This window comes from Arachis ipaensis, chromosome B1, assembly GCF_059453495.1.
Source record: "Arachis ipaensis isolate K30076 ecotype BB chromosome B1, ASM5945349v1, whole genome shotgun sequence".
Taxonomy (NCBI): Eukaryota; Viridiplantae; Streptophyta; class Magnoliopsida; order Fabales; family Fabaceae; genus Arachis; species Arachis ipaensis.
This window is the reverse complement of record NC_142436.1, coordinates 7,788,642-7,802,875: the sequence shown is the minus strand read 5'-3', so window position 1 is coordinate 7,802,875 and position 14,234 is coordinate 7,788,642. Positions and strand designations below refer to the sequence as shown.

General features: G+C 35.7%; 1 protein-coding gene across 1 annotated transcript; it reads right to left on the bottom strand.

The window, feature by feature from the left end:
• Positions 1–8,711: 8,711 nt before the first annotated feature.
• LOC107615637 (SEC14 cytosolic factor) lies at positions 8,712–12,981 on the bottom strand. The gene is made up of 11 exons (XM_088500952.1): positions 12,615–12,981; positions 12,458–12,486; positions 11,856–11,939; positions 11,681–11,734; positions 11,301–11,375; positions 11,041–11,094; positions 10,633–10,692; positions 10,460–10,555; positions 10,257–10,358; positions 10,078–10,158; positions 8,712–9,341 (listed from the first exon to the last, which is right to left on the bottom strand). Exons 1-11 carry the CDS (start codon positions 12,667–12,669, stop codon positions 9,030–9,032), a joined length of 1,002 nt encoding a protein of 333 aa, XP_088357078.1. The 5' UTR covers positions 12,670–12,981; the 3' UTR covers positions 8,712–9,029.
• Positions 12,982–14,234: the final 1,253 nt, after the last annotated feature.

The following is a 14,234-nucleotide window of genomic DNA, read 5'->3' as shown; positions in this document are numbered from 1 at the left end:
CCATCCGCTATTGTACACGTTCGAACATTTAGGGTAAATTACTACTAATTTATCAAACACAATACACCCATACTATCCAGAATAACTATCCGGGTACCAGGGATAATAAACATCTGATATCCTACTGAATCGAACATCCAATTTAAAATACTTGAAATTGATCACACGACGACCGGAACACACAACGGGTAGGTGGTGCTGGACGAGGGCCTGTGCAGACGACGACGCCGGTGGGAGGAGAGTCCGACGGCGTGCGATGACAGGTGGGAATGTAGTTTCCGATGAGAAACGGAGATGATGGAGATGATACCGTATTGAGCAAGTGACGTCTTTGTTGTGATCCTATAAATGACCCTAATCCTATTTTGTTTCAAAATTTAAATTAGAATAATTTTAAATTAATTAATTGTCCATAATTTAATTTTAATTTGAAATTAACGCCATTGTATGCATTGTACGGCACATGTATTGGCTCTCTATACTTCTTCTTATATAAATCACTACACGTATTAAATTTGTACTTAATTGAATCTAACTAAGTGGAAGTGGAAAAGAGCACATGAGAGAGAGCGAGAGAGAGCAAGGTGGGTGGGAAAACATAGGGTGGATAGAGCTAGGCAACCATTTCACATAAAAGATCCGCGGCAAATGATGTGTTGAAAAAATAATTGTTTCATCTATTTAAGTGGACAGGCCGGATAAACGACATATACCTGTCACGCAAGGAGAGGTATGGAAAAGTCCATTTATTTGGTTTTGTTAGGTACACGACAAAAGGAGGGGTTTTGAAAGCAATAAAAGAGATGAACCGGATGTGATTGTGGGAAAAAGAGATCTTTGTGGGAGAGGTTAAGTACAAAAGACACAGTGACATAAGGGCAAAGAAGGATACCGAGGGTAAAGATAGCAACAATCCATTGGAAAAGGAGTATATTGACGGTGGAAAAAGTCACGTAACCGAGGTGAAAATCTGGTAGAGGACAGAATCGGTAACAGAAGGGGGAGTTGTTGTTACACAAGGATACAACAAAACTGGTGAAGTAAGGGGGGAACCTTCGAAGGTGGGTTGGGACATGGCGGCGAAAATGTTGACACAGGTGCCACAAAGGGACGATCATGAAAAGGGTAGAAGCGTCATTATTATTCATGAGTTGGATGAATGGCAGCAGGGAAATTCAAACCAGGAAACGGCAAATCCTATGATTAGGAAGGAAGTTATGGGGAGCGCGAATTCCACAGGATCTTCTTCAGGCAGTGATGGCACCACGTCTGAGAAGACGGTATCTTGGGATTATGGGAGAGAAAGATCTGGTGGGGCTACTTTAGTGAAAGGGAGCTCTATTTTGGGCTCTTTAAATTATAAGAAGCCCAATAGTAGTGCTAAACATGACGAAGAGGAGAGGTATGGTATGGGCCAAAACCAGATAGACCCAATTGGTATAGAAGGGCTTGGATTACTGGCGGGTCAGATAATCACTCAGGAACAATTTAGCGGTGCCCTACACGGATAAGAGAGGTCAGCAGGTTCCTCCTGGGGAGGGCCATGGCGTCGTTTGCGTCATAGGGATTTTGAGGTGGCGTGCGACGGAGAATACATTGTCATGCGTTTTTCTAAGTCTACTCTAGCGGAGATCATAGGCGCCGGTGCAAGGGGCTGCGCGAGCTTGGGAGAGCGGAAGGGGGAAGGTTCTGGCCTTCGCGCAAGGGTTGTAGAGGCTTCGAGGCCCAATAATAACGAGGAGATTGGTGGGAGAATGGGAGGACAGGAAGTGGGGAGGCCGGTTGCTGGTGGTGGCGGCTATGAAGATCGTCGGGCTGAGGGCGAGGAAGTTGAGAGTATTAGAGCGCAAGGAATGTGTCGCGCCTCTACTAAGTTGAACGGCACAAGGAAGGAGTTGATCCAAGGTGCTGGGTATAAGGTGAATACGGTGGCGGTGAACTGCTTAGCCAACGAAGCAACTGGTGTTGGGATGAGGGCAATTTTTGTTGAGGAACTGACAAAGAGGACATTTGAGGCTGGTGCAGAAGATGACGCTCTGCAAGGGAGGCAATAAAAACAGCACCTAGGAATGTGAGTGGCATGAGGACCTCTGAAATAAGCCTGGTGAGGAATGATGAAGAGGAGGGATCAAATTCAGGGGGTGAAAATAATTTGATAGAGGAAAATTGTGTCCAAGAGGAAGAGGCTGTAAGGGATCTGGAGGAGTCTGGATGTTCGGAGAATGACGTTGACAGTGAGCCGTACCAGGTAGAGGAAGGAGGAAGCTGGGATGCAGACTTAAATGAAAACAGAGTAGCTTGGAATTTGGCAGCAGAATCAGGAATTGTTCCTTATGATGAAGAAGAAGATATTATGGCTGCTCTTCAAGCTCAGAATGAAGTGATTGCGCAGAAGAAAAAGCTAGCAAAACAAAAGGCGAAAGTAAGAAGGAGTCGTCCAAGAAATCAAAGTAAGGTGTGTAAAACAGTGCTTAAATGATCTTTAGTTTTTGGAATGTGAGGGATTTAGGGGGTATCGAAAAAATAGGTATGGTGAAAAACTTTAAGAAAAAGAATAGTTTGAACATGTTAGGTTTAATAGAGACAAAAAAGGAGGTAGTTACGAAGTTTGACGTAATACAAATTTGGAAAAATGATGCGGTGAGCTGGGAGTTTGTGAGATCTGACGATGCTGTTGGAGGTTTATTGTTAATGTCGGACATACTAATGTTTAAGTTGAGTAATTCTTATAAAGGGGAGAGATGGTTGTATGTGGAAGGGGTGTTGATGAACAATAACTTTAATTGTGCATTCTGCTTGGTGTATGATGCGCATACCAGAGAGGACAAGCTGGCAGTGTAGGAAGAGTTGAGTTTTATCTCTGGATTATGTCAAATCCCTATTTGCTACATGGGTGACTTTAATGAGATTGTGCAAGTGGAAGAAAGAAAATGAGCTAGTACGTTAACAGCATCAGCAGAAGAATTTAAAACCTGGATACAAAAGATGGAGTTGGTGGATTTAGAGTTGAAGGATCGGAAGTTTACTTGGTTTAGGGGTCAATCGTGCAGTCACATTGATCAGGTGTTGGTTAGCGTAGAATGGGTTGAAGTCTTGAAGAGTTTCTTGAGACGAGGCTGAAGAGTGGGCAACGAGGTTTATCTGATCATTATTCGTTGATTATGGAGGATAGTAGATTGTGAGAGGATCCGAGGCCGTTCCAGAGTTTAGACTCTTGGTTCACACATGAGGGTTTTCTCATAATGGTGAAAGAGGAGTGGAGGGGGGTAGGAGAGGGTCAGTTACTGAAAAGCTTAAGGCTTTGATAGTTCCCTTGAGTAAATGGCATAAGGAGAAGTTTGGTGATATTGATTTGAGGATTAACAAGTTAGAGGATGAGATCAGGAAGGTAGATGATATGGCTAGTGAGGGAGTTTATGATGGAGCACTGGAAGCAAGGAGGAGGGCCCTAGTTAGCTTTTGTAAGAAATGGTATGTTAGGAAAGAAATTCATTGGAAGCAGATGTCAAGGTCTCGTCATGCAAAGCATATGGATAAAAACACTAGATATTTTCATAACTTAGCCTCTGCAAGAAGACGGAGCAATTGGATTGATGCCTTAGTGATAAATAGAAGATTAGTGAGGAATCATGCCAGGATCAAACTCGCGATAAAAGGTTTTTACAGGAACTTGTATCATCAGGAAGCGTCACCTTTGATAGGTTTCCGTGATGGACTAGTTAATCAGATACAGGTTGAGGAGTCTGAAGAAATAGAGAGGATCCCTTCAGTAGAAGAAATCAAAGATGCAGTTTGGGATTGCGAGTCGTCTAAGACTCCGGGTTGTGACGGCTACAACATGAACTTCATAAAGAAGTATTGGGGAGAAATTGTGGCTGAATTCACAAAAGCTATTATGGATTTCTTTCGGTTGACGGAGCTACTAAGAGATTCTAATGTTACGTGGGTGGCCCTGGCTCTGAAGTTTGTTGGAGCTAGGGAGATCAAAGATCTTTGGCCAACTAGCATGGTAGGATGTGTTTACAAGGTCATATCGAAGGTGTTAGTTCGGAGAATACGGAAGGTAATTCTAGGATTAGTAGCGAAAACTCAGAGCGCTTTTGTGCAGGGGAGGAAGATACATAACGGGACTTTGATTGCGTGTGAACTGTGCAGTGGCTGAAGACGAGCAAGAAGAGTTCGGCGATTATTAAGCTAGATTTTCAAAAAGCTTATGATAGAGTCAAGTGGACCTTTGTGGATGTTGTTCTTCAGAAGATGGGTTTTGGGCAACGATGGAGAGGATGGATCAAGGAATGTGTTTGCACAGCGTCGATGTCGGTTCTGATAAATGGTTTGCCTACTAAACCGTTTAAGATGAAATGGGGCTTAAGACAAGGTGATCCTCTTTCTCTGTTTCTTTTTGTTCTAGTTGTTTATGTCCTTCATAGGATGATAGGAGAAGCAGTAAGACATGGAAGGATTGCTCTTCTGTTGGTAGGTAAGAATAGTATTTAGTTATCACACTTGTAATTTGCAGACGACACCATACTCTTCTGCCCACAGGAAGAGGAAACTGTCAGAAACTACAAGCGGCTTTTACGGTGTTTTGAGCTGATGTCGGGTTTGAGTATTAATTTCGATAAATCTAGCCTGATTTCGGTTAATTGCGAGCAAGGGTGGTCTTAGAGGATATGTGTAGAGTGTTGGGGTGTAAAGAAGTTTCGTTGCCAGTCAAATATCTTGGTATTCCTTTGGGGGCGAATCCGAGATTAGTTAAGACGTGGAAACCAGTTATTGACAAAGTGGAAGATAAACTCAATTTGTAGAAAGTAAAACGCTTAATAAAGCTGGTAAGCTTATCCTTATCAAATCTGTGTTGAATAGTCTGCCAGTGTACTACCTTAGCTTGTATAAGATGCCCAGAGCAGTAGCAGAGAAGTTGATCTCTCTGCAGAGGAGGTTCCTCTGGAGTAGAGAGGATGGCAAGTAGGGGATAGCTTTGGTGAGGTGGGAAATGGTGCAAGCTCCAAAACGACTAGGGGGATTGGGGTTGGGTGATGCAGTAATTCGGAATACAGCATTGTTATTTAAGTGGTGGTGGCGTTTCTCGAAGGAAGATTGCTCATTATGGAAGAAGATTGTGTGCTCGTGCAATGACTTGAATCCAAATATCATTCTCTCTTGTTAGCCTATACCTAAAGGAGGCGGTCCATAGAGGGATATCTGTCAATTGCAGATAAAAGATCAGCGGGTGAGAGATAAGATGGTTAGAGGGTTGGCTTTGGAAGTAGGAGATGGAAGAACAATTCGATTTTGGGAGGATAGTTGGTTGCCCTGTGGTATGCTGAAGGACAATTTTCCACGCCTTTTTTTGCTTTCAAACTAGAGCGAATCTGTAATAAGAGATTGTGGGTTTTGGGATGAGATAGAATGGATATGGAATTTTCAATGGAGAAGGATTTTATTCCAATGGGAGCTAGATTTAGTGAACTAACTCCATGAGGTGCTACAATCTGTCAAATTAGCATCAAAGAGAGAGGATATGATAGTGTGGAAATTTGATAGGTCAGGCGTTTATTCGACTAACTTATTTGTGCAGGTCTTGCAGGCTGAAACTGTTCCAAAGGACATTACAGGCTATAGCTATACTAGTTCTATTTGGAGGAGGTTGGTACCACCAAGAGTTGAGTTGTTCACCTGGTTTGTGTTAGTTGGCAGGGTCAATACTAAGGAGAGATTGAGCGAATTGAACATAATTGATCAGAATGATAATCTTTGTGTTTTATGTAAAAAATCTACTGAGAATGATTACCAATTGTTCCTTGGTTGTGAGTTTACTTGGCAGGTGTGGTGTGCTTGGTTGGTTGCCTATAACAAACCATGGTCTTTTCCAGGGTCAATTAAGCAGCACTTTGAGAGTTGGACAGGGACTCCTGTTAGGAAGGAGGACCGGCATAGGTGGTTGATTGGCTTCTGTGCTATTATTTGGAATACTTTGATGGAAATGAATGATAGAATTTTCAGGAATCAAGAAGCAGGTGTTGCGGAAGTTATTGACAAATCGGTTAGGAGCTACAAAGAGTGAACTGAGTTTGATCATCTTAGTTGTTGATGGCAATGCGGGAGATGACTATAGGGGGTTTTTATGTCACTAGGTTCTGTTTGTTGTTTAGTTGCTCCACCTTGTTGTGTTGAGCCTTTTGCTTTAAAAAAAAAAGTTTCAGCAATTTAGTAGTATAAATTGGCAAAACGAACTAAATTCACCATGTCGAAATAAAACCCATCAAAAGAACGGGTCGGGTTAAAATTTAAAATTAAAAAAAAAAACTAAATTTATATGATCAAATTCGTGAATTTTGGCAGGATGGGCTAGTTTCCAACCCAAAAGTTTTTTTTTTTTAAAATAAAAGAGTATTTAGTATTATACAAATTAATAATTATATAATTTTTAAATATATTTTTTAAATTTTTTATTTTTTATTAACTTTATTTATTTTATTTTATACTTTTATATATGTGTTGAAATTATGTGACTTGTTTTTAAAATAAAAATTATTATAAACAATTTTGTTAAAATTGAAATTTAGAAGATAATGAAAAAAAAATATATTGTAATTTGTTTATTTTTTATTTTTACTTATTTTTAATTATCATTTTTTGGATTAATTTTATTAATTAAAAAAAATAAGTGGACTAACCCGTTAACCATCCAAAAAGCGAGAGGAACTAGCATTTTTGGCTAGGGGTGAGCATGGGTAGCGGGTACCTAATTACCTATCCGAACTCGAACCGAACTAATTAAATTGGTTCTGGAACCAACGGATAATCGGGTCTGATCCGAACCAAATCAATGGCTCTCTCTAGTAATTGGTTCGGGTATCTGTTTTGGGGGCGTGAAATTCGAACTAACCCGTGGACCTGACCATATATTAATTACATAAAAAAATAAAAATTTAAAAAATATATATGCCTTTTAATGATTTTGAGTTTCTCTTTATTGCACTTTTGTATTTAGTTTTTAATGTGTTTTGTGTTTAATATGTTTAGATTATAATGTGTTTAGTATTTAACATGTTTGGATTTTAATGTGTTTAGCTTTTAATGTATTTTATGTTTAATATGTTTGGATTTTAATGTGTTTAGTTTTTAATATATTTGGTGTTTAACATATTTGGATTACTTCTATTGATTTTACATGTTTATTATACTTACAAAATTTTTAAGATAAAAATATCATTTTTTTTTATGAATTTCTGTTTCATCGGGTACCCAATTACCCGAACCGAACCAATCTGTTTTTAATCGGTTTAGTTTAATTCGGATATATACACAAAAAAACGTAAATCCGAATCAAACCAAACCAATTACAATCTAATTGGTTCGATTCTAATTTCACTCTAAACCCGAACCAACCCTACCCGTACTCACCCCTATTTTTGGCTAATTTGGCAGGATGGGCTGACCTGCTCTGTTTTAAGCCTGGGCATGGCGGGAAAGGTTACATCACTTTGCCAACCTAAAAAATCATTTAGTCTTTAACCAAAATTCCAAACATCAACCAAATTTTCAAAATTGCAAAATACCATACTACAAAAAAATTGGGGCATATGGAAGAAAGTGTGTGCTCAATTATTGTTTAGGATCTCACTTAGATTTAAACAAGAATTTGTGAAGTTTGATTCTTTTGTGATACAGCAAGATAATGAAATAGGACTATGTTTCATTGTTATGTGAGTTTTTTAATGATTCGAGTGAAGGATTTGTTTTCCAAGTTCGAAAAATATGCAACCAGCTTTGGAGGATATGCTCTTAATCCTCATTCTATTGGCATGGCGAAACTTGTAGTTTAATTCTTGTGGTTTTAGCTCCTATATTGGTGGCACCTCCTTTTTTTTACAGTAAATTTAAACCACAACATTGATGTTGCAAGTGACATAGGAACATTCCAGTTAAACCCATCCGTCGAATTCGGAATCTTGGTGCCATGACTCAACAAGGTTTTCAGATTTAATTAGACTCTAGATTTGGCATGATGATTTGTTTTCAGATTCGTACACCAAATAAGTTCCAAATATAATGTTTTCAAAAGAAAGGCATGCTCTCTGTAAAATTATAGCATCTGATGTGGTTTAAGTATAAAGCGTTAGAGTGAGATCACATCTTGTACTATGGAAACTACAAGAAATTTGGAGATTACAAGGTAAGCTTAGTCATCGTCATGTGTGATGTGTCTCCATTTTTCTAGACATACCGATTCCTCATGTTCATTTAGATCTATCAGACTCAACAGAAAAATCAAATGTGACGCTCGTTGTATTGTCCTGCTTAATACAGATGCACACATGAAAATGTTTTTAAAATTAGACAAATTAGGTTCAAAGATCAATGTGTCTAAATTTTGAAAAAGTTAGGAACTTAAATGTATTTTTAAATCCTCATAGACCTAAATGTCCGTGAACCAAAAAGTTAGGAATCGATTTATCATTTTCTCTTAAAAAAATAATACCAATTGGCAATTTTTCTTCATTGAGCAAGTACAGCTAAACTATAATTTTAGTATATACTTCATTGTTGGTTTATTATCTAAAGTTGTGTTTGTTGAACCAAATACAACTGAGTTTCTCATTTGCTTGATAAATCTAAAGTGAACAAGAGGAGATTGAGAATATTAAAATAAAACTAAGTGGTTAATTACAGTTAAAACAAATATATAAGAACAAGGCAAAAAATAATAAAATCTGGTGTATGTTTTCAAATAATAGTGTACACTGAGGATCATAAGAACTGATCTCGGGAGGAAAAAAAAAGTGTGATTTTCTTTTTCTACATGATCCCATACCATATACTCATCATCCCAAATTGGGTTACAGAAATTAGATAAAAAAAATTTTATCTCAAGAACTTTGCATCAAGCTAACTTGATGCAAATATTCAAGTATTACATCTAGTATAACCCCTTAAAAGGGATCATAAAGTAATAATAATAGCATATGAAGAAACTGACTCACAAGGCTGAAGGAGAGACCAGAACCGGGCTAACCATGTCTTTAGTGTCCATTAACCGCAACACCATTCATTGAACCATTCTGAATTTCCAACTTGTGGAGCTCGGATTCGATGGTCTTGGCAATCTTGGCGTCGTCGGGGTCTGGCTCGGGTAAGTCAACATAGAAGGATCCCTGTCTGATTGGTGATATGGTTTGCATGACGACGGCTTGCTGCTTGATGAAGTTGTAGAGATGTTGGTGGAAGTTGCTGTCGAAGGAGAAGCAATTTTCAGTGTCTCCTGCTACGCGGTGTTTCGAGGATCCGGAACCTTCTTTTCTGCAGAAGTGTGGGAGAGACTGATAGTCCATTACCTGCTCACAAGTTTCGAAAGAACTTTTAAGGTGATCAAATGTTCTCCGGTTATTTCGTTAGAAAAACGTATTTTTCTATTGAAAAAGATCAGTTTTCACACAGTTGAATCAAGTTTTTAATAATCACGATTTCATTAATATCAGATTAATGACAGGAATTTAGGACGGAAAAACATGCAAGATTTATGATATATCACATCATATATAATACAGAGGTAGGACAAAATGTTGATCTAATCAATTCCATTTTCATTTAATGCATGTCTAGCAAGAGTAAATTCACAATTTAAAATTAAATGTTAGCATCTTCATTAGATTGGGGATTTGGAGATTTCATAACAGTGAATAGGAAACTTGACAAACTATGTTTCTTATTTTCAAGATCTTTTTGAAGTACAAAGTGAAAAACAAGAAAACACACCGAAAACGAAAACAATAAATGAAAATACAAACCACATGGACCTAAAATCCATGAGGATGATAATGTGTAGTGAGTTAAGTTGCACCTAGCTGTGTATCCAAATACAACTGCTCCATTTATGAGTAATGCTACACATCCAAGTCTTTTTATGAACCAAGTCTAACCAAGTTAAACAATAAGACTTGAAATAATGCTAGTCATAACTGATTTTTGTTATGTTAGACCAATTTGGTCGGACTTGGTTAACAAAAATACTTAGATGTGTAGTAGTATTCTTACAGATTATATGTTTGAAGAAGTAAATGTGATTTTTACCTTGAGTAATTCCTCCTTCCCACATCCTTGCAGCACCTGAACTTTCTTCCTCGTTCTTTCTTGCAAAAGGGGCTTTACAACCTGCCAATTGTAATTGAAAGGAAAAAAAATCACTTGCTAGTCTTTGGATGTTGAATGATGTATTGAACTAAAGCAAAGAAGTTTAGTAGTACACAAACCTTCCAACACGCCGAGAATACATACGGCACGTTAACAATATAATATGTGTCTGTCTTTTCCGGGTAGTTCAAGTCGTCAATTGTAGATATAGCAGTCAAAAGCTGCAGGTGATATGAACCAAAAAATTCCATAAAAGGGGCCTTCATAGAATTAAAAGAATGAAGAGAAACAAAGAAATTGTTTCTCTAAATTATGTGCATACCCTCAGTTGGTTCAGCGCTGAAATTTTCAAACCAGTCATATCCAAGACTTTCACACAAGTGCCAATGTAACGTCCTTGCTTCTTCGAAGCTGTTGGCTAAAATAATGATTTCAAATAAGCAAAGCCGGGCATAGAAAATTTATGAAAAAATGAAACTGGTAGAAGGCACTCACCAAGACCACCCGATCCCTATATTCGTTCATTTGGATGTGCGATTGCACATAGTATTTGTCCTGAACAACAAGAATCAGCTATTTAATATTAAAGAGAATTTGTACATTGAAGTATTTCATGCAAAAGACATTTAATTTTAACTTGTTAGTGTCAATGCAGAAACTTTTTAATGAAATGAGGTTCCTAAGAAATTAAATATCCCAGGAAAAGAAATAGTCTAGTTTCGAGATAGGGATGGTACGCAGAAATGAGACAAAAATTGAAGAAAAAATAGTTGCTATGATATTGTTTGGAAAGTCCGTCTTTACGGTATTCTAGAGCCCTTTACATTGTTGCTATGATATCATTTAGTAAGTAATCTTCAACAAATTAGTTCAGTTCAAATCATAATGTTATGAGATCCTTACGGATGCTTTGTCAAATGTGCTGAGCCCAACACCAACAGCGATGACAGGAAGGCCCTGGCATAGATAAGACAAAAGAGAAATAGAATTAGCAATCATAGATAGTACTAAAAGCATATTGTATTATTAAAGATGCCAGTTTACAAACTATAATTACACCAAAAATACAGGGTGAGGACAAAGAAGGGAAGATGAACATAAAGCTTAAATTTATAAACTGACATCTAAATTTCTTTGAAGATCTGTCTAAATTACAATAGTACCTCCTTTGAGTAACCAGACATTCCAATGAGTTGAGAATCTCGCACGGCTTTGTACACATCTACGGGGATTGGCTTCTGCAAATAAATAAAACAAGCGAGATAAAGAGAGAGAGAAATCAACAATGCATCACAATTATAGGCATGATGATCAAATGAACATCTAATTTGAACTCAAACCCTCTTCCGTAGATAATCGAGGTTAGTAACCATCGCAACCAACATTTGACCATTTCAAAATTTAAATATATTTTCAGCTCTAGATTCATCAGAAACATGAGAAGGTATAATATACAAGATTTCAGCATAGAAGTTTCAGGAATTAGTATTCTATCAACAGAAAAGAGAAAACATGTGAATACATACATAGTGAAGGAACTTACTGATAAAACATTGTCAATCTCATTTTCAACTCTCCATTGTAAACAATCGATTATCTGTAAAACTTTAAGTCGTCAGCAAAGTATACACATCGAAAGAACACAACTCGAGTAATTCTAAGAACAATCAAACAACCGAACCAACTAAAGGCCTTAAGCATAAAAAGATCTAGCTAACCATTTTATGGGCTTTGGCAACATTCCAGTCCCTTGCTTTGAGAAATCTGGCTAGTGTTTCAGTTGGATATCCCTGATGCATGTTCTGAAATATGAAGTAAAATATTTTAGGGGGGAAAAAAAGAGGGATTTATTAAAATAAGAGTAAAAAACAAGAAAAGGCACTTATTGGTTTAATATCACTAAAATTCAGGATGATGATTCTTGAAGAGTGTTGAACAAACATTGAAAAGAACAATTATTCATTAAAAAGTACATTACTTGAATTCAAATCTTGAATTCTTAATCCCTTCAAATGTATATTATAACCACCAATAAAAACACTCTTTAGCAAATGCGAGGCAACAAAAGTGATCCAGGTCAATTTAACCAAAAAAAAAAACTGATGCTTATCAAATCATTTGATTCTCTTAATTTGGAATTTCAAACAAACAAACAAAAAGAAAAGCTTTTTTCTTTCTTCTCCTTTACCAAATCAAGTTGCAGATCATGAATCATAAGTTAAATTGTTTCTTTTTCCTTTAAATCTTTTCTCAATATCCAAGATCAAACATATAAGAATCTAAGCATATTAACTAAGAAAAAAAAAAAAAAAAAGCAAACCTGGAATGTGATCTTCTGCTGCTCATTCACTGGAACGAGACAAAAAAAAAAAAAAAAAGAAGAAGGAATCTTTATCAATTAGAGATCATGGAAGTAAAACAAGAATGCAAGATGAGACTGATTTATTTATTTATTTTGAAGGTTGTGAAGAACACACCATTTTCCATCATGGATTGCAACTGCTTGATTGCATCCTGGTTGCAAATACCCATCTTCAACTGAAACAAGGACAAATCTGCAACTGGGTTCTTGAAAAAGTGTGACCTTTAACACTAGCACAGGAAGATTCTACCCATTAAAGAAAGAGAAACTAAAATTGATTGATTCAGGTTCCCCAATGGGTTAGAGAAGAAGGTGAGGGTTGCTAATGCTTCTCCACCATGAAAAGATTCAAACTTTGTTTTGTTCAAGTCATGTGAAAGCATGGAAGGGAGGGTGGTGGTGTTGTTTTTGGCCTATGTTTGCTGCTTCCTATGTACTTGTAGGAAGGAACTGAGTGGTCAAAACACAAAGAAAAAGGTAGCAAAACTGTTAAAAAAAAAAGCAAATCAATAAATAAATAAACAATATTGTGATTCACGATACTAACACGAACATGGGACATACCATCGGAACACGTTGACATGCGAATTTTAAAATATTATAAGACATGGAAATACACATACATATAAAATATAAATTATTTTTTAGATAAATCATACTGATATTTTAATATTTTATTGATATTAAAATATAAATTAATTTTTTTAATTATTTTTAATATTTTATTTTAATTATATAAAGTATTTAAAATATTTTTTGTTTTAATAAATAATAATATATACTATATCTAATTTATTTTAAGAATAAAATTGGACACGCTGATACATAATAGTATTTAAATGTGTCTAAATATATTCAATTTAATTCTTTTAGTTTAATAATTCAATAATATATTTCTAATATACATTTTCAAATATTGATGATAATTGATAATTAAAACCAATAAATCTTCATCCTCCTCTAATATTTATCTTTAAAAAGATTCTAACATTTAATTTACATCAATTTTAATTTCAATATTTTCAATAAATTTAAAAAAAATAAATCAGTGGGTGTTATTTGCTTTTTTTTTCTTCTTAGTTTTTGAAGGACATTAATTTTGCCGGTAAAAATGTAAAATTATGGGAAAAAAAAAATATCACAATTATCTAATACTTTAAATTCTGAAAAATTTTAAGCGTGAGCTTTTATATGTTTCCTTAAAGGGGTATATGTTAGGTTTAATCGTGCAAAGAGGGCTATGTTAAATGCCCTTTGCTCTAGAATTTGGATAATAATTCTTTAAATGTCAATAAATTAAAAGATAATTTTTAATAAACTTTATATAATTTTTTATTTTATTTTTTATTTAAATTTAAATGAGTTATTTTTTAATAATATTTTAATATAAAATAAAATAAGCTATTGGATGGTAACATTGTGAAGTGTAGTTGATTTTTCATATTTTGGTAATTTAGGCATAATTTGTTGGTTAGCCAGCAAAATATCGCCAAAGTACCTAATACTTAATTGGCTTGCAAATTAAATATAGGAATAATGTACAAATGATAAATCTTTTAAATTTGACATAAGTTGAGAAAAAATACTTAAATAAAAAGTCAATTTTATTGAAGTTTCTAATTGATTATTCTTATCATATTTTATTAATTTAAACTAAAACATTGTTAGTCAAATTAAATTTTATTAAGAAGCCTAATTAGTAATTACACATTCATGATCATATTAATGAGAGTGG